Here is a 19116-nt window from a genome sequence, read left to right as displayed (position 1 = left end):
TCCTCAAAGGGACATTCCGGTCAAAATATAAATGCACATAGAAGAATTACATCTTGGGATAGAAACATCTTTGCAATATACATGTATTAGGAAAAAAACATAATTTATACTTACCTGATAAATTTATTTCTCTTGTAGTGTGTTCAGTCCACGGGTCATCCATTACTTATGGGATATATTCTCCTTCCCAACAGGAAGTTGCAAGAGGATCACCCAAGCAGAGCTGCTATATAGCTCCTCCCCTCACATGTCATATCCAGTCATTCGACCGAAACAAGACGAGAAAGGAGAAACTATAAGGTGCAGTGGTGACTGGAGTTATAATTTTAAAATTTAGAACCTGCCTTAAAAAGACAGGGCGGGCCGTGGACTGAACACACTACAAGAGAAATACATTTATCAGGTAAGCATAAATTATGTTTTCTCTTGTTAAGTGTGTTCAGTCCACGGGTCATCCATTACTTATGGGATACCCATACCAAAGCTAAGTACACGGATGATGGGAGGGACAAGGCAGGAACATTAAACAGAAGGAACCACTGCCTGTAGAACCTTTCTCCCAAAACCAGCCTCCGAAGAAGCGAAAGTGTCAAATTTGTAAAATTTGGAAAAAGTATGAAGTGAAGACCAAGTTGCAGCCTTGCAAATCTGTTCAACAGAGGCCTCATTCTTAAAGGCCCAGGTGGAAGCCACAGCTCTAGTGGAATGAGCTGTAATTCTTTCAGGAGGCTGCTGTCCAGCAGTCTCATAGGCTAAACGTATTATGCTACGAAGCCAAAAAGAGAGAGAGGTAGCCGAAGCCTTTTGACCTCTCCTCTGTCCAGAGTAAATGACAAACAGAGAAGAAGTTTGTCTAAAATCTTTAGTTGCCTGTAAGTAGAACTTCAGAGCACGGACCACGTCCAGATTATGCAAAAGACGTTCCTTCTTAGAAGAAGGATTAGGGCATAATGATGGAACAACAATCTCTTGATTGATATTCCTGTTAGAAACAACCTTAGGCAAAAACCCAGGTTTAGTACGCAGTACTACCTTGTCTGAATGAAAGATCAGATAAGGAGAATCACAATGTAAGGCAGATAACTCAGAGACTCTTCAAGCCGAGGAAATAGCCATCAAAAACAAAACTTTCCAAGATAAAAGCTTAATATCAATGGAATGAAGGTGTTCAAACGGAACACCCTGAAGAACTTTAAGAACCAAGTTTAAGCTCCACGGAGGAGCAACAGCTTTAAACACAGGCTTAATTCTAGCCAAAGCCTGACAAAAGGCCTGGACGTCTGGATTCTCTGCCAGACGTTTGTGTAAAAGAATGGACAGAGCTGAAATCTGTCCCTTTAGCGAACTAGCGGATAAACCCTTTTCTAAACCCTCTTGTAGAAAAGCCAATATTCTAGGAATCCTAACCTTACTCCATGAGTAACTCTTGGATTCGCACCAATATAAATATTTACGCCATATCTTATGGTAAATTTTTCTGGTCAAAGGTTTCCGAGCCTGTATTAATGTATCAATAACCGAATCCGAAAACCCACGCTTTGATAGAATCAAGCGTTCAATTTCCAGGCAGTCAGCCTCAGAGAAATTAGGTTTGGATGGTTGAAAGGACCCTGAATTAGAAGGTCCTGCCTCAGAGGAAGAGACCATGGTGGACAGGACGACATGTCCACTAGGTCTGCATACCAGGTCCTGCGTGGCCACGCAGGCGCTATCAGAATTACCAATGCCCTCTCCTGTTTGGTCCTGGCAATCAGTCGAGGTAGCAACGGAAATGGTGGAAACACATAAGCTATGTTGAAAACCCAAGGGGCTGCTAATGCATCTACCAGCACCGCTCCCGGGTCCCTGGACCTGGATCCGTAACAAGGAAGCTTCGCGTTTTGGCGAGATGCCATGAGATCCAGATCCGGTTTGCCCCAACGACGAATCAGTTGAGCAAATACCTTCGGGTGAAGTTCCCACTCTCCCGGATGAAAAGTCTGGCGACTTAGGAAATCCGCCTCCCAGTTCTCTACGCCCGGGATGTAAATCGCTGACAGGTGGCAAGAGTGAGACTCTGCCCAGCGAATTATCTTCGAGACTTCCAACATCGCTAGGGAACTCCTGGTTCCCCCTTGATGATTGATGTAAGCCACAGTCGTGATATTGTCCGACTGAAATCTGATGAACCTCAGTTTTGCTAACTGAGGCCAAGCTAGAAGAGCATTGAATATTGCTCTTAATTCTAGAATGTTTATTGGAAGGAGTTTCATCTCCTGAGTCCACGATCCCTGAGCCTTCAGGGAATTCCAGACTGCTCCCCAGCCTAGAAGGCTGGCATCCGTTGTTACAATCGTCCAATCTGGTCTGCGAAAGGTCATTCCTTTGGACAGATGAACCGGTGACAACCACCAGAGAAGAGAATCTCTGGTCTCCTGGTCCAGATTTAGCAAAGGGGACAGATCTGAGTAATCCCCGTTCCATTGACTGAGCATGCATAGAGTTGCAGCGGTCTGAGATGCAGGCGCGCAAATGGCACTATGTCCATTGCCGCGACCATTAAGCCGATTACCTCCATGCACTGAGCTACTGATGGGCTTGGAGCGGAATGAAGGACACGGCAAGCATTGAGAATCTTTGATAACCTGGACTCCGTCAGGTAAATCTTCATCTCTACAGAATCTATAAGAGTCCCTAGAAAAGGAACCCTTGTGAGTGGTAACAGAGAACTCTTTTCCACGTTCACTTTCCACCCATGCGACCTCAGAAATGCTAGAACTATCTCTGTATGAGACTTTGCATTCTGAAAACTTGACGCTTGTATCAGAATGTCGTCTAGGTACGGAGCCACCGCTATGCCTCGTGGTCTTAGTACCGCCAGAAGTGAGCCCAGAACCTTCGTAAAAATTCTCGGGGCCGTGGCTAACCCGAAGGGAAGAGCCACAAACTGGTAATGCCTGTCTAGAAAGGCAAACCTTAGGTACCTATAATGATCTTTGTGAATCGGTATATGAAGGTAAGCATCCTTTAAGTCCACTGTGGTCATATATTGACCCTCTTGGATCATGGGTAGGATGGTTCGAATGGTTTCCATCTTGAACGATGGTACCCTTAGGAATTTGTTTAAGATCTTTAAGTCCAAGATTGGTCTGAAGGTTCCCTCTTTTTTGGGAACCACAAATAGATTTGAGTAAAATCCTTGTCCCTGTTCCGATCGTGGAACTGAGTGGATCACTCCCATGATTAAGAGGTCTTGCACGCATTGTAGAAATGCCTCTCTCTTTACTAGGTTTGTCGATAACCTTGAAAGATGGAACCTCCCTTGTGGAGGAGAGGTTTTGAAATCCAGAAGGTATCCCTGAGATATAATCTTTAACGTCCAGGGATCCTGCACATCTCTTGCCCAAGCCTGGGCGAAGAGAGAAAGTCTGCCCCCCACTAAATCCGTCTCCGGATAGGGGGCCCTGTCTTCATGCTGTCTTAGGGGCAGGAGTAGGCTTTCTGCCCTGCTTGCCCTTGTTCCATGACTGGTTGCCTTTCCAACCCTGTCTGTAACGAGCAGTAGTTCCTTCCTGTTTTGGAGCGGAGGAAGTCGATGCTGCTCCTGCCTTGAAGTTACGAAAGGCACGAAAATTAGACTGTTTAGCCTTTGGTTTGGCCCTGTCCTGGGGAAGGGCGTGGCCCTTACCTCCTGTAATGTCAGCAATAATTTCCTTCAAGCCGGGCCCGAATAAGGTCTGCCCTTTGAAAGGAATGTTAAGTAGCTTAGACTTGGAAGTTACATCCGCTGACCAGGATTTAAGCCAGAGCGCTCTGCGCGCCTGTATGGCGAATCCGGAATTTTTAGCCGTAAGTTTGGTTAGATGTACTACGGCATCTGAAACAAACGCATTAGCTTGCTTAAGGGTTCTAACGTTGCTCAAAGCCTCATCCAATGGCTCTGTGCGAATCGCCTCTTCCAGAGACTCAAACCAGAATGCCGCTGCAGCCGTGACAGGCGCAATGCATGCAAGAGGCTGCAATATAAAACCCTGTTGAACAAACATTTTCTTAAGATAACCCTCTAATTTTTTATCCATTGGATCTGAGAAAGCACAGCTATCCTCCACCGGGATAGTGGTACGCTTGGCTAACGTAGAAACTGCTCCCTCCACCTTAGGGACCGTCTGCCATAAGTCTTGTGTGGTGGCGTCTATAGGGAACATTTTTCTAAATATCGGGGGAGGGGAGAAAGGCACACCGGGTCTATCCCACTCCTTACTAATAATTTCTGTAAGTCTTTTTGGTATAGGAAAGACGTCAGTACACACCGGTACCGCATAGTATCTATCCAACCTACACAATTTCTCTGGAATTGCCACAATGTCGCAATCATTCAGAGCCGCTAATACCTCCCCTAGTAACACACAGAGGTTCTCAAGCTTAAATTTAAAATTTGAAATTTCTGAATCCGGTCTCCCCGGATCAGAACCGTCACCGACAGAATGAAGCTCACCATCCTCATGTTCTGCAAATTGTGACGCAGTATCAGACATGGCTCTCGTGTCATCAGCGCGCTCTGTCCTTAACCCAGAGCTATCGCGTTTGCCCCTTAATTCGGGCATATTATATAATACTTCTTTCATAACATTAGCCATATCATGTAAAGTGATTTGTAAGGGCCTAGATGTACTTGGCGTCTCAATCCTACGCATCTCCCGAGCGGGAGACGCAGGTACTGACACGTGAGGAGAGTTAGGCGGCATAACTTCCCCCTCGTTGTCTGGTGATAGTTTCTTTTTTTAACGGTACAGATTGACTTTTATTCAAAGCAATATCAATACAATTGGTACACATCGTTCTATTGGGCTCCACATTGGCTTTTGAACATGATGAACAAACAGTTTCCTCTGAATCAGACATGTTTAAACAGACTTAGCAATGAAACTAGCAAGCTTGGAAATCACTTTCAATAAGTTTACAAGCAATATAAAAAACGCTGCAGCGCTTCAAAAATACAGATATAATTAAACAATTCTTAACAAGAAGTGTATTATTAGCAGAGGATTGCACCCATTAGCAAAAGGATGATTAACCCCTCAATACCCAAAACGGATAAAACAGATATCAATTAAGATTTAACGCTTTTAATCACAGTCAAGCACACTGTCACAGATCTGCTGTGACTGATTACCTCCCTCACAAATGAATTTTGCAGACCCCTGAGCTCTCCAGAGACGTCCTGGATCAAGGAGGAAGAAGCAGGAAGACTGTGCTAGAATTTTAACTGCGCAACAAGGCGCTAAAACAAGGTCCCTCCCCTATCACAACAGTGGGAGCCCTGATATAACGGTTTCCATGCAGAAAAATATGTTGGCCATGTGGAAAAAAATCATGCCCAAAGAGATTTATCACCAAAGTACCTCACAAAAACGAATAACATGCCAGTAAACGTTTTATTAAAAAACAACATTTTCCAGTGTCATGCAAAGTTATCACTAAGCCTGCTACCAGTCGCTACCACTGCAGATAAGGCTTAAGTATTATTTCAGTTTTAACAGTATTTTCTCAGTCAAATTCTAGTCCCTAGAAAATAACTCGACTGCGCATACATTTATCAGCCTGATACCAGTTGCCACTACTGCATTTAAGGCTGTACTTACATCATACGGTAACAGCAGTATTTTCTTAGTCAATTCCATTCCCAGAAAATAAAGTACTGCACATACCTCATTTGCGGAGGACCCCGCATGCTATCCCCAGTTTCTGAAGTTACCCCACTCCTCAGAATGTCGAGAACAGCCAGTGGATCTTAGTTACGCCTGCTAAGATCATAGAAAAAAACGCAGGCAGTTTCTTCTTCCAAATACTGCCTGAGATAGAAAAACAGCACACTCCGGTGCCATTTAAAATAACAAACTTTTGATTGAAGAATAGATAAGTAAAAACTCCAGCTCCTCTCGCGACCTCCTTCTTTGTTGAGGGTAGCAAGAGAATGACTGGATATGACATGTGAGGGGAGGAGCTATATAGCAGCTCTGCTTGGGTGATCCTCTTGCAACTTCCTGTTGGGAAGGAGAATATATCCCATAAGTAATGGATGACCCGTGGACTGAACACACTTAACAAGAGAAAAAGCTTCTAGTAAAAGTTATCACTGTTTTAGTGTTAACGTTTTTCTAGGCACGTGCATGTGAAGCATAGCTAGATATTCTCAGTGCACCAGCATTTGAAATACTGCAGCTGCTCAGAGGACCAGTGGGGCTTATATCATGTCAGCAATTGACAAATTGAGTCATTACCAGATGGTACAAGCACCTTAGGCGCTCTGAGCAAGTGCTGTGTTCAGAATGCTGGTGCACGGTGCATACTTAAATACACATTTGAAACAGCTATATCTTTTATTAGAAGCATTTTTGTTAATACATTTATATTACAAAACTGCTTATATTGAAAACGGAAATGCATGTGGATTCTAATTTTGGCTGGAATGTCCATTTAAATGCAAAAAGAACATCTTGTTAAAGTTTTATACAACATTAAATTAGGATTAGGTAACTCTAGGACACACATTCAACAACTGGTTCTGACTGTTCCATGTAAAATGCTGTTAGTTTAAAGGGACAGTCTAGTCCAAAATAAACTTTCATGATTCAGATAGAGAATGTAATTTTAAACAATTTTCAAATTTTCTTTTTTCTTTTAGTATTCTTAGTTGAAAGCTAAACCTAGAAGGTTCATATGCAAATTTCTTAGCCCTTGAAGGCCGCCTCTTCTCTCAGGGTATTTTGACAGTTTTTCACCACTAGAGGGTGTTAGTTCATGTGTGTCATATAGATAACACTGTGCTCACGCATGTGGAGTTCAGGTGAGCCAGCCCTGATTGGCTAAAATGGATGTCTGTCAAAATAACTGAAATAAGCGGGCAGTTGGCAGAGGATTAGATACAAGGTAATCACAGAGGTAAAACGTGTATTTATATAACTGTGTTAGTTGTGCAAAACTGGGGAATGGGTAATTAAGGGATTATCTATCTTTTTAGACAATAAAAATTCTGGTGTAGACTGTCCCTTTAATGGATTGCAGAACATTTCTGCTAACATTCTTTTTTCCAGGCTACTTACCACTACTGTGTCATTAAAAGCTTTGTATTGCTCTTGTTTTGTCTTTAAAACCTCTAAAGACAGTGTCTCATCATCCAAAGGGGCAAGAAATGTGTGCTTTTCAGTCTCAAACCAAAGCTTAATCTAAAAAAAAAAGATTACATACAGAATACACCATATGAAGACGTTTCAAATTGTAACCTATCATTTTTACTAAGCTCAAACAGTTTCTATTATGCATATGAAAGAACAGCTAATATTTATTGCATGAAAAAGGTTCCCTTAAAACATATTGAATTGGTATTGTAAATAACAGGAAATACATGCTAGTGTGAGAGATGGTATCTCATAATTGTTCAGTTTTTTTGAGTGGGTAATAAGATATAAAGGGGGCTATAAGCTGTGGGGGAGGGGGTCATGTCAGGTTACCCATTAATATTAATTGTAATTAATTCACAGGGTTAGAACTATACCACAGAAAGCTACTAATATTTATATTTATTTAGACCATATTCTCTTATTGACCCGGCAAGAGATTTAACTAGTCAAAAATTTGGAATCATGTTTTGAAGATATTGGGATCCATTTACTAAGCAGCAGATGCTGCTTCTGAGGCCCGTCGTTTCACGCTTGCATGAAACGGAAGTTAAGAAGCACCTCTCCGCTACCTAAAAGGTGAAGGATTGAATTAATCCCTATAAGATACGATCGGAATGATGGACAGCCCCAGCTAGCCGACGATTGGTCATCAGTGAGTAGGGGGCGGGATTGCACAAACATTTCTGGTAGCGATGTCCACTCAACACGTGAAAAATCAAAATCATTGCCTCAAAACAGTTACCTATTGTATTTTGGAAAACTCAGACATATGTTAGACATAGGGGCATATTTATCAAGCTCCGTATGGAGTTTGAGGCCCTTTGTTTCCGGCGAGCCTTCAGGCTCGCAAGAAACAGAAGTTATGAAGCAGCGGTCTAAAGACTGCTGCTCCATAACCTGTCTGCCTGCTCTGACGATTGGGTTGATTGACACCCCCTGCTAGCAGCCAATTGACTGCGAATCTGCAGGGGGCGGCATTGCACCAGCAGTTCACAAGAATTGCACGTGCAATGATAAATCCCGACTGCGTATGGAGTCGGCATTTATCGATGTGCAGCGGACATGATCCGCTATATCGGCTCATGTCTGCTCGCACCTTAATAAATAGGCCCCATAGATTTTATTAGGGCTTATCTCTGTGGTTAACATGGTATATATATCACAGCAATAGGTTGAGAAGAATGTGCTGAGAGACGTTAAAAAAATGTTAGAGGTGGTATCTTGGTTGTGGTGCTTCAGCTTTTGGAATTTATTGTGGTTTTGGGTCACATTCCCTGTTAGTTGCAATGGTTAACATTAATTGTGGTTGGATAGAATTGACAGTTTATTGCGGTGATAGGTTTGAGGTTAGTGTTAATGCAAGTGAAAGGGATACTAAACCCAAATTTTTTTCTTTCATGATTCAGATAGAGCATGCAATTTTAAACAACTTTCTAATTTACTCCTATTATCAATTTTTCTTCGTTCTCTTGATATCTTTATTTATAAAGCAGGAATGTAAAGCTTAGGAGACTGCTCATTTTTGGTTTAGAAACTGGGTTACGCTTGCTTATTGGTGGCTTAATGTTGCCACCAATAAGCAAGTGCTATCCAGGGTGCTGAACTTAAAATGGGCCAGCTCCTAAGCTTACATTCCTGTTTTTTAAATAAAAAAAGCCAATGAACGAAACGGAATAGGAGTAAATTAGAAAGTTGCTAAAAATTGCATACTCTATCTGAATCATGAAAGAAAAAAATTGGGTTTAGTATCCCTTTAAGAGGAAATGAATCTGGTACCCAATATAACATATTTACATGTGTTATATGAAGCCACTATTATTACATGACAAACATATAGTAAGTAAGTCACTAAAATTAAAACAGTAGGAAAAGTCTGCTCAAGCGAATTGGATTTTTTTCACAGTGGCTCAATTTTAGTGACCAAATTATGATCTGCCCCTATGTTGTTAACTATGGAGTTAACAAAAGCAAATTTTAACTGTTTATACTCGTGACATAAAGAGTGTGGTTTTAAAAAAAAATTCTTAGCAGGTGTTAAACACACAGTTGAACAATAATAAAATGTTCTACGAATAAGAGATGTTTATTATTGCATTATCATACCCTTTAAACAATATTTCCTTTGCATAATCATGTAAGATACAATACAAATCCAATGGTAAAATTATATTAAATATATTTTTTTACAAATGGGTTCAGATTGTTTCTTTATCAACCTTTCTAATGTAAACATCCTTCCTTGGAAAACTTATAGCATCCTTTGGATTCCAGTACCACCTATATGCTGATGATACCCAAATCTATCTTTCATCTCCTGATATCTCTCCCTCTTTACTCAACCAGATTTCTGACTGCCTCTCTGCAATTTTCTCTTGGTTGTCTTCACACTACCTCCAACTCAATCTGTCCAAAACTGAGCTGCTTCTTATCCCCCCCTCTTCGAGACATCCGACACCTGACATTTCTCTGATGGTTGGAGACTCTATTCTCAACACCTCACCCCAGGTCCGCTGCCTTGGGGTCACACTAGACTCAGAGCTCACATTCAACCCACATATAGAAGCGCTTACCAAATCCTGCCGTTCACACCTACGCAATATTTCCAGAATTCGTCCCTTCCTTACTCAAAAAACTACAAAAATACTTATTCATTCCCTCTTCCTGTCACGCATTGATTATTGCAATCTACTCTTAAATGGCCTTCCAAAACACTGCCTCTCCTCCTCCAATCTATTATGAATGCTTCTGCTAGACTCATCCACCTAAGTCGCAGATTTACATCAGCTGCTCCGCTCTGCCAGTCTCTACACTGGCTCCCCATACACTCCAGAATACAATTTAAAGTATTAGCCCTAACCTACAAAGCACTCAACAGTCTAACTCCCAACTATATTTCCTCTCTCATCGTGAAATACTTTCCATCCCGTCCTCTTCGATCAACCTCTGACCTACGTCTCTACACTCCTGTTATCTCTACATCCCACTCCCGCCTCCAAGACTTTGCACGTGCTGCTCCTGTCCTCTGGAACTCTCTACCCCGCTCCATAAGACTGTCTCCAACCTTGTATAGCTTCAGATGCTCCTTGAAAACCCACCTATTCAGAGAGGCTTACCATCTCTCCTCAATCCCTCATCCGAACCAAACTAATACGTGAACTGCCTGACTTACTGCTGCAACTACAACCGATGTAACAAGCTACCCCAACCTTATGTCTCTGCACCCTGACCCTGTAGACTGTGAGCTCTCCGGAGCAGGGCCCTCTTCCTCCTGTACTAGATTTGTTTAGTTTTGTTATGTTTTGTATTTATCACAAATCCTTGTCATTGTATACCCCTATCATTGTACCCAGCGCTACGGAATTTGGCAGCGCTATACAACTAAATGCTAATAATAATAATAATAATAAACATAAAAGTGACGTATTTTATCACTGGGTAATAACTAACCTGCTCAAAGCATTCCTCAACCTTTTTTATCTCAAGAATCTTCTCCAGCTCCTGAAGAGATTTATTTGACAGGAGAACCAACGTGTGAACTTCTTCATCAACTTGGTTATATAATGTGGTTATAGTTTCCATGGCATCTCTGAAATGGAGCAGAATAATACAATTTATTGGCGCACAGGCTGACTTTTGACGTTTGAAATTACAAGCTAAAATATGTACAAGTAGGGCTGCCACCCTGCTGGTATTTTAACTATATTGCATGTATTTTTAAGGTTCTGGCAAATGTAGCTAACAATGAATAAATATATAAATAAATAAAAGGTTCCTTAATATCCCTTAAAGCCACCCTTAACTAAGCTACATTCCCCACAGTGATTGGTTGCACACTCTAGTGACCCATTTATAACTGTACCTAATTGGCCTCAGCAGAGAAGGAGACCTAGGTTACAATATGGTGGTGCCCACTGCTTTATATACACTAAAATGTTACACTTATTTGTTGTGTTATTTAAACAACTAATACAATTAAAAATATGTCTGAATATTGTTCTCAGAATAATCTTTGCTTTGAATCCATTAGCCTTTTATATTGATTAATGTTTCTTTAAGCTTCCTTTTAAGGAGCAATTGCCCTGACATACATATTATATTAAAGGGACACTAAATATGCACCTCCCTCTAATCACAGGTGCTGCCATTTTGGAACATAGGTTACACTGCAGGCATCTGAAGGAGAGTTGCTGCAAACAGTATCCAAGACTAGAAGTAGGAAGGAAATAACCTTAATAATATGCTTAAAAAATGTATTTAGTGTTTAATGTCCCTTTAAGTCATATTCATGTAAATAAGAAATTCATTTTTAATTAGACCAAAAGAGCAACATTTCCCCAAACCTATTGATCCAAACTTTATCTTTAGCAATTTGAGATTCTTGTAAATCCCTTGCCTGTAATCATCTGTATTCAAGAACTCATCCTTCCTAAGTCTTGCAAGGTTTGTTCCTCCCTCCAATCTTAATGACACGAGAAGCGGATCTTCCAAGACAAGCTTCATCATAGTTCTGTGTTTTTCCAGAAGGTCAGCAACTTCCTATGCAAAGAAATATCCCATAAGTCATATGTTGATTAGAAGAAAAATATGAAGCTCACTCCTACATACATTTTTAAATATTTTCAAGTGAGACCTATGAGTGCTTATTGCAATTTGAAACTATTATGATGATTCTGAGAGAACCCTGGCGTTTGGAGAATCTTGTGTGAGAGTGCATCTATACTACAGTTGATTTTATATATATATATATATATATATATATATATATATATATATATATATATATATATATATATATATATATATATATATATATATAAATGAAGGAAGGCACTCTCTGGTCTTTTTAGTGAATATTTAATAAATCAAGCGTGACATTTCGGGGACACACTCCCCTTCCTCAGACCAGTGTGTCCCCAAAACGTCACGCTTGATTTATTAAATATTCACTAAAAAGACAAGAGAGTGCCTTCCATCATTTATATACGTACCTGCTGGCACCATGGCATTTAAATTTTGGAAGTGAGAGTGCTCTCTTTGAACAATATATATATATATATATATATATATATATATATATATATATATATATATATATATATATATATATATATTAAATATAACATATAAATTTATAAATGAAATACATTTATAAAAAGGGTTTAAATTGGATATGATATATCTCAAGGTGTTTGACTGTGAAGGGCTCAAATGTATATATACAGCAAGTGTATATATTTGTATATAGATATACTTATGTATATACACATACATACACTTTTGAGCCCTTCCCAGTCAAACACCAAAACATAAAATGTCCCTTTTAAACAAATTACATCTATATCCATCTCTACATATCTATCTATCTATCTATCTATCTATCTATCAATCTCTCTCTCTCTCTCTCTCTCTCTATATATATATATATATATATATATATATATATATATATATATATATATATATATATATATATTTAAAATTCAAAATAACATTTAAGAGTAAAGTATTTCTTAATGAACCTTCGGCTTTAGAGCAGTTGTCCTAGTGCATCTTTGAGTTAAGGAAAAAGAAAAGCCAGAAGAGGCTTTTGTAGCGCTCCACATAGCAGTCTATAGGGAAAGGGGGTTAGCACAGTCATGCTCTCCATCCTCCAGATGTTAGTGTGCCTGAGTCTTTTGCTTGCCCACTAACGTTTTACTTTCAATTTGTAATACAAGCGCTATTGATTTTACTTGAGCACAGTTAGCATTCAATAGTGTGAATGTTTTTGTGCTCCACTTGTTATTTAGGCTTACATTTCTATGACTTCTAAACATTTTTATATTTTTGGATTTTGTGCCTTGACTATCAACAGACAACATGCTGAAATAAATATCTAAAATATTATGGTAGATTGAGCCCTACGAAACTAATGAAATATATATTTTAAAATAATACATTGAGAGTAACACAGACTAAGGGGCCAATTTATCATAGTGAGAGCGGATATGATATGATGTAGCGTATCATGTCCGCCACACATCGATAAATGCTGACAGCATACACGGTCGGCATTTATCATTGCACAAGCAGTTCTTCTGAACTGTTTGTGCAATGCCGCCCCCTGCAGATTTGCAGCCAATTGGCCACTAGCAGGGGGTGTCCATCAGCCCGATCGTATCCGATCGGGTTGATTTCTGTCCACGGCCACAGAGCAGGCGGAAAAGTTATGGAGCAGCGGTTTTTAGACCGCTGCTTCATAACTTCTGTTTCCGGCGAGCCTAAAGGCTCGCGCGGAAACAGGGGCATCAAGCTCCATACGGAACTTGATAAATCGGCCCCAATATCTAAAAAACTTTGGGAAATATGCATGATGATGAATGTTATTTTGAAGCACAATAGAATGTTGTTATAAGCACCACTGAGCTAATTTGTAACCTTATAATCAGAACAGCTAACTGAAGTAAAAAGCAAAGAAAACAAAAAAAATTAATCAACTTTATTAGACACAAAAAAAGCAAGGTCGTCAAATGTATAAAAAATGTAGGATTCTTTGATCCCTAGCTTCTGGGATTAGTCAAGCACCTTGTCAGAGCACTACTTAAAGGGACAGTTTACTCAAAACCTTTCTCCCCTTTAATTTGTTCCCAGTTATCCACTTTACCTGCTGGGGTGTATTCAATTATTTACAAGTATTTTCATTACCCTTATATTGGCATTTGAAATAGTTGATTTAGCCTGTGGTATCCCCACCTATCTTGAAAGTTTTTGGCCTTAAGGCCAAGCTGTGTAAACACAGCCAGTAGAATAAATTACACTCCCAGTGCGGTATAGAAGATTTTCCATTCTTCTCTCCAAGTATTGGTGATTGGTTTATGGACAGATATAAGATGAAGAAGCAGGTATATGTACACAATGTGATAAAGTAATGAGATCTGATTATACCTACAAGCTCAACCCATTTTATTAGGTTGTGGCTTCAAAACACAAAATTAAAACACAAACTATTTAATATACCCAAATAAACCTTAAAAAACAAATCTCATACATTTTATACTCTGCAGCTGGTCAAAAAAAGTAATTGGAAATACATGAAGGGAAAAACTATTTTATAGTATACTGTCCCTTTAAATACCTCTGTTATCAAATTAAATGAATATTAATTATTAACTGAAGTGAAAATAATAGGACATTTTTAATAATTCAACGGATTTATATGAGTTTCACTGTTACTTACTTGCACAGAATTTAAGTTTCTTTTCATATTTAATGAACAGATTGAATTCTGCAGAAAAATGATGGCTTCTCTACAGTCAGTAATAAATGGTTCAATTTTCTGTAAATATAAAACATACTAATAAATACATTTTCTATAATGCTTTTAAAATTGGTGCAATGATTTGTGCTGCCTAATTTCATATACAAATACTGTCTGAATAGGGATTGTAGGGTATAGGAATGTGTCAGATGTACAGTAAACAAAAAATGTTGCAGTCAATCTAATGCCTATTGGGTTTAGCTCTTCAGAAGAGCTTTTAAATTGTTAGCTTATTTTTTGGAATTCATCTTTCATTTTAATTTTGAAACTAAATAATGCTCATTCAAAGAACTCTACAAGGCCAATTTATTATAGTGCAAGCGGACATGATACGATGTAGCGCATCATGTCCGCCGCACATCGATAAATATATACGCTGTTGATATTTATCATTGCACAAGCAGTTCTTGTGAACTGATTGTGCAATGCCGCCCCCTGCAGATTTGCGGCCAAGGGGGTGTCAATCAACCTGATCGTATTTGATCGTTGATTTCTGTCTACGGCCTCAAAGCAGGCAGACAAGTTATGAAGACTTCTTGTCGGCTGGATGGATCCTTCAAGCTGAACTTCAAAAACTGTAAGTGATCGTCGGGGTTAGTGTTAGGTTTATTTAAGTGTTTTTTGGGTGGGTTTTATTTTTAGAGTAGGGTCTGGGCAGCTAAAAGAGCTAAATGCCCTTTTAAGGGCAATGCCCATCCAAATGCCCTTTTCAGGGCAATGGGGAGCTTAGTTTTTTTTAGATAAGCTTTTTATTTGGGGGCGTTGGGTGGTGGGTTTTACTGTTAGGGGGGTGTTGGCATTTTTTTTTTTACAGGTAAAAGAGCTGATTTCTTTGGGGCAATGCCCTGCAAAAGGCCCTTTAAATGGCTATTGGTAGTTTATTGTAGGCTAGATTTTTTTTATTTTGGGGGGCTTTCTTATTTTGATAGGGCTATTAGATTAGGTGTAATTAATTTTTATTTTTTATACTGTGGGTTTTTTTTTTCTTAACTTAGTGGGGGGTTTTGTAACTTAGCGTTTTTTTTTGTAATTTAGTAATTTTTAATAGTAGATTTAAATAATTTGAGTAGGGTTAGGGTTTTTAATATGTAATATAGTTAATTTAATTGCTAGTTTAATGTAATTTTAGTATAATAGTTAGAGTAGTTTAATAGTTTAATATAGTTTCTTTTAATTCTACAGGTAATTTTAAATTTATTTTAAGATAGGGATATTGTAATTTTAATGTAAAGTTAGCGGCTTGTTAGGTTTAGGGGTTAATAGCTTAATTTAGTTTATGGCGATGTGGGGAGCTGGCGGTTTAGGGGTTAATAAGTTTAGTTAATGGTAGTGATGTGGGAGGCCAGAGGTTTAGGGGTTATTGCATTTATTTAGTGGTGGCGGGGGCCAGGAGCGGCGGGATAGGGTTTAATACATTTATTTAGTTGCAGCGGTGTTGGGAAGCGGCGGAATAGGGGTTAATAACTTTATTTCGTGGTGGCGGGGTCCGGAAGTGGTGGGATAGGGGTTAATACCTTTTTATTTAGGTTGCAGCGATATCGGGGGGCAGATTAGGGGTGTTTAGACTCTGGGCTTATGTTAGGGTGTAAACGTTACTGGTTTTCTACCATAGAAATCAATGGAATATATGGCAGCATCGAACATAAGCTTTCACTGCTTTCAGACTCCCATTGATTCCTATGGCATCCGCGGCCTCCAGGGTGGCAGATTAAAAACTAGGTACGCTGGACCAGTATACCTGCGAGCATACCGGTTAACTATTTGATAACTTTTAAAAAGTGCCAAATAGTGCCGAATGTGTATTCGGAAAATCTGTAATGACGTAAGCATCGATCTGTGTTGGATTGAGACCGGCGGATCGTATGTTACGTCACAGATTTCAACTTTTGCCGGTCTGTAGGCTTTGATAACTAGGTTGGATCAAGCTCGCCACAATTACGCTGCGGCTTGATAAATATCTCCCTATATTTTCTACAACTTTTTTTTTTTTTAGTTTTTAGACAAGATTGATATAAAACTAATATTACAGGGTGCTAAGAGGATGTAAAACCAATGTAAGATTTTATGACTACACTCATATATAGAGAAGAGAAGCAAAGGTGGTTTTGATTAGCTGCTATTTCACTACTAATAAAATTAAAATAATTTTAAAAAAATAACAAAAGTAAAATAATAATGAAAACTACCTGAAAACAGAACTTTAGGTTGGCATATTAATTTTTTAAACAAAAAAAAAATTACATTTTAGTTTTTTTTCAGCTGAATATATTATTAGTATTGAACACATTTTCCAAATAAAAATATATAGCAATAAAAACAAAAGAGATGAGACCGTACCCTGCGGAAACAAATCCAGTCATCATGATTGTAAAGGAACAGTCCATCAAATTCTGTGGTCAGTTGTCTATAGTCAATATGCTTATGCAAGGCTTTCAAGGAAGATAAGACCTCATACTAGAAAAAAAAGAAAAAGCCACAAATTAATGTATTTGTTGTGCATCTAGATCCTGGCAAATTAGTAATTTGAATGCAGACATTTTGGAATTTCTTTTTACATTTCACATGCACAAGAAACATAATTTATGTAAGAACTTACCTGATAAATTCATTTCTTTCATATTAGCAAGAGTCCATGAGTTAGTGACGTATGGGATATACATTCCTACCAGGAGGGGCAATGTTTCCCAAACCTCAAAATGCCTATAAATACACCCCTCACCACACCCACAAATCAGTTTAACGAATAGCCAAGAAGTGGGGTGATAAGAAAAAAAGTGCGAAAGCATATAAATAAGGAATTGGAATAATTGTGCTTTATACAAAAAAATCATAACCACCACAAAAAGGGTGGGCCTCATGGACTCTTGCTAATATGAAAGAAATGAATTTATCAGGTAAGTTCTTACATAAATTATGTTTTCTTTCATGTAATTAGCAAGAGTCCATGAGCTAGTGACGTATGGGATAATGACTACCCAAGATGTGGATCTTTCCACGCAAGAGTCACTAGAGAGGGAGGGATAAAATAAAGACAGCCAATTCCTGCTGAAAATAATCCACACCCAAAATAAAGTTTAATGAAAACATAAGCAGAAGATTCAAATAGAAACCGCTGCCTGAAGTACTTTTCTACCGAAAACTGCTTCAGAAGAAGAAAACACATCAAAATGGTAGAATTTAGTAAAAGTATGCAAAGAGGACCAAGTTGCTGCTTTGCAAATTTGATCAACCGAAGCCTCATTCCTAAACGCCCAGGAAGTAGAAACTGACCTAGTAGAATGAGCTGTAATCCTTTGAGGCAGAGTTTTACCCGACTCGACATAGGCATGATGAATTAAAGATTTCAACCAAGATGCCAAAGAAATGGCAGAAGCTTTCTGGCCTTTTCTGGAACCGGAAAAGATGACAAATAGACTAGAAGTCTTTCGGAAAGACTTAGTAGCTTCAACATAATATTTCAAAGCTCTAACAACATCCAAAGAATGCAACGATTTCTCCTTAGAATTCTTAGGATTAGGACATAATGAAGGAACCACAATTTCTCTACTAATGTTGTTGGAATTCACAACCTTAGGTAAAAATTCAAAAGAAGTTCGCAACACCGCCTTATCCTGGTGAAAAATCAGAAAAGGAGATTCACAAGAAAGAGCAGATAATTCAGAGACTCTTCTGGCAGAAGAGATGGCCAAAAGGAACAAAACTTTCCAAGAAAGTAATTTAATGTCCAATGAATGCATGGGTTCAAAAGGAGGAGCTCGAAGAGCCCCCAGAACCAAATTCAAACTCCAAGGAGGAGAAATTGACTTAATGACAGGTTTTATACGAACCAAAGCTTGTACAAAACAATGAATATCAGGAAGATTAGCAATCTTTCTGTGAAAAAGAACAGAAAGAGCAGAGATTTGTCCTTTCAAGGAACTTGCGGACAAACCTTTATCTAAACCATCCTGAAGAAACTGTAAAATTCTCGGAATTCTAAAAGAATGCCAGGAAAAATGATGAGAAAGACACCAAGAAATATAAGTCTTCCAGACTCTATAATATATCTCTCTAGATACAGATTTACGAGCCTGTAACATAGTATTAATCACAGAGTCAGAGAAACCTCTTTGACCAAGAATCAAGCGTTCAATCTCCATACCTTTAATTTAAGGATTTGAGATCCTGATGGAAAAAAGGACCTTGCGACAGAAGGTCTGGTCTTAACGGAAGAGTCCACGGTTGGCAAGAGGCCATCCGGACAAGATCCGCATACCAAAACCTGTGAGGCCATGCTGGAGCTACCAGCAGAACAAACAAGCATTCCTTCAGAATCTTGGAGATTACTTTTGGAAGAAGAACTAGAGGCGGAAAGATATAGGCAGGATGATACTTCCAAGGAAGTGACAATGCATCCACCGCTTCCGCTTGAGGATCCCGGGATCTGGACAGATACCTGGGAAGTTTCTTGTTTAGATGAGAAGCCATCAGATCTATTTCTGGGAGTTCCCACATTTGAACAATCTGAAGAAATACCTCTGGGTGAAGAGACCATTCGCCCGGATGCAACGTTTGGCGACTGAGATAATCCGCTTCCCAATTGTCTATACCTGGGATATGAACCGCAGAGATTAGACAGGAGCTGGATTCCGCCCAAACCAGAATTCGAGATACTTCTTT

At 39.1% G+C, this 19116-nt stretch overlaps 1 protein-coding gene across 3 annotated transcripts in view; it reads right to left on the bottom strand.

Moving 5' to 3' along the window:
* PLEKHG4B (pleckstrin homology and RhoGEF domain containing G4B) overlaps window positions 1-19116 on the bottom strand; it is a 199485-nt gene that overhangs the window by 37266 nt on the left and 143103 nt on the right. For all 3 annotated transcript variants that reach the window (XM_053714470.1, XM_053714472.1, XM_053714471.1), the window contains exons 8-12: window positions 16795-16911; window positions 14377-14475; window positions 11554-11696; window positions 10608-10746; window positions 7083-7205 (exon numbers count right to left, since the gene is read on the bottom strand). In XM_053714470.1, the coding sequence (XP_053570445.1) occupies window positions 7083-7205; window positions 10608-10746; window positions 11554-11696; window positions 14377-14475; window positions 16795-16911 (621 nt within the window). The remainder of the gene's footprint in view (window positions 1-7082; window positions 7206-10607; window positions 10747-11553; window positions 11697-14376; window positions 14476-16794; window positions 16912-19116) is intronic.

This window comes from Bombina bombina, chromosome 5 (genome assembly GCF_027579735.1).
Source record: "Bombina bombina isolate aBomBom1 chromosome 5, aBomBom1.pri, whole genome shotgun sequence".
Lineage (NCBI taxonomy): Eukaryota > Metazoa > Chordata > Amphibia > Anura > Bombinatoridae > Bombina > Bombina bombina.
Note: the sequence above shows the minus strand (reverse complement) of the source record. Positions and strands in the feature narration are given on the sequence as shown.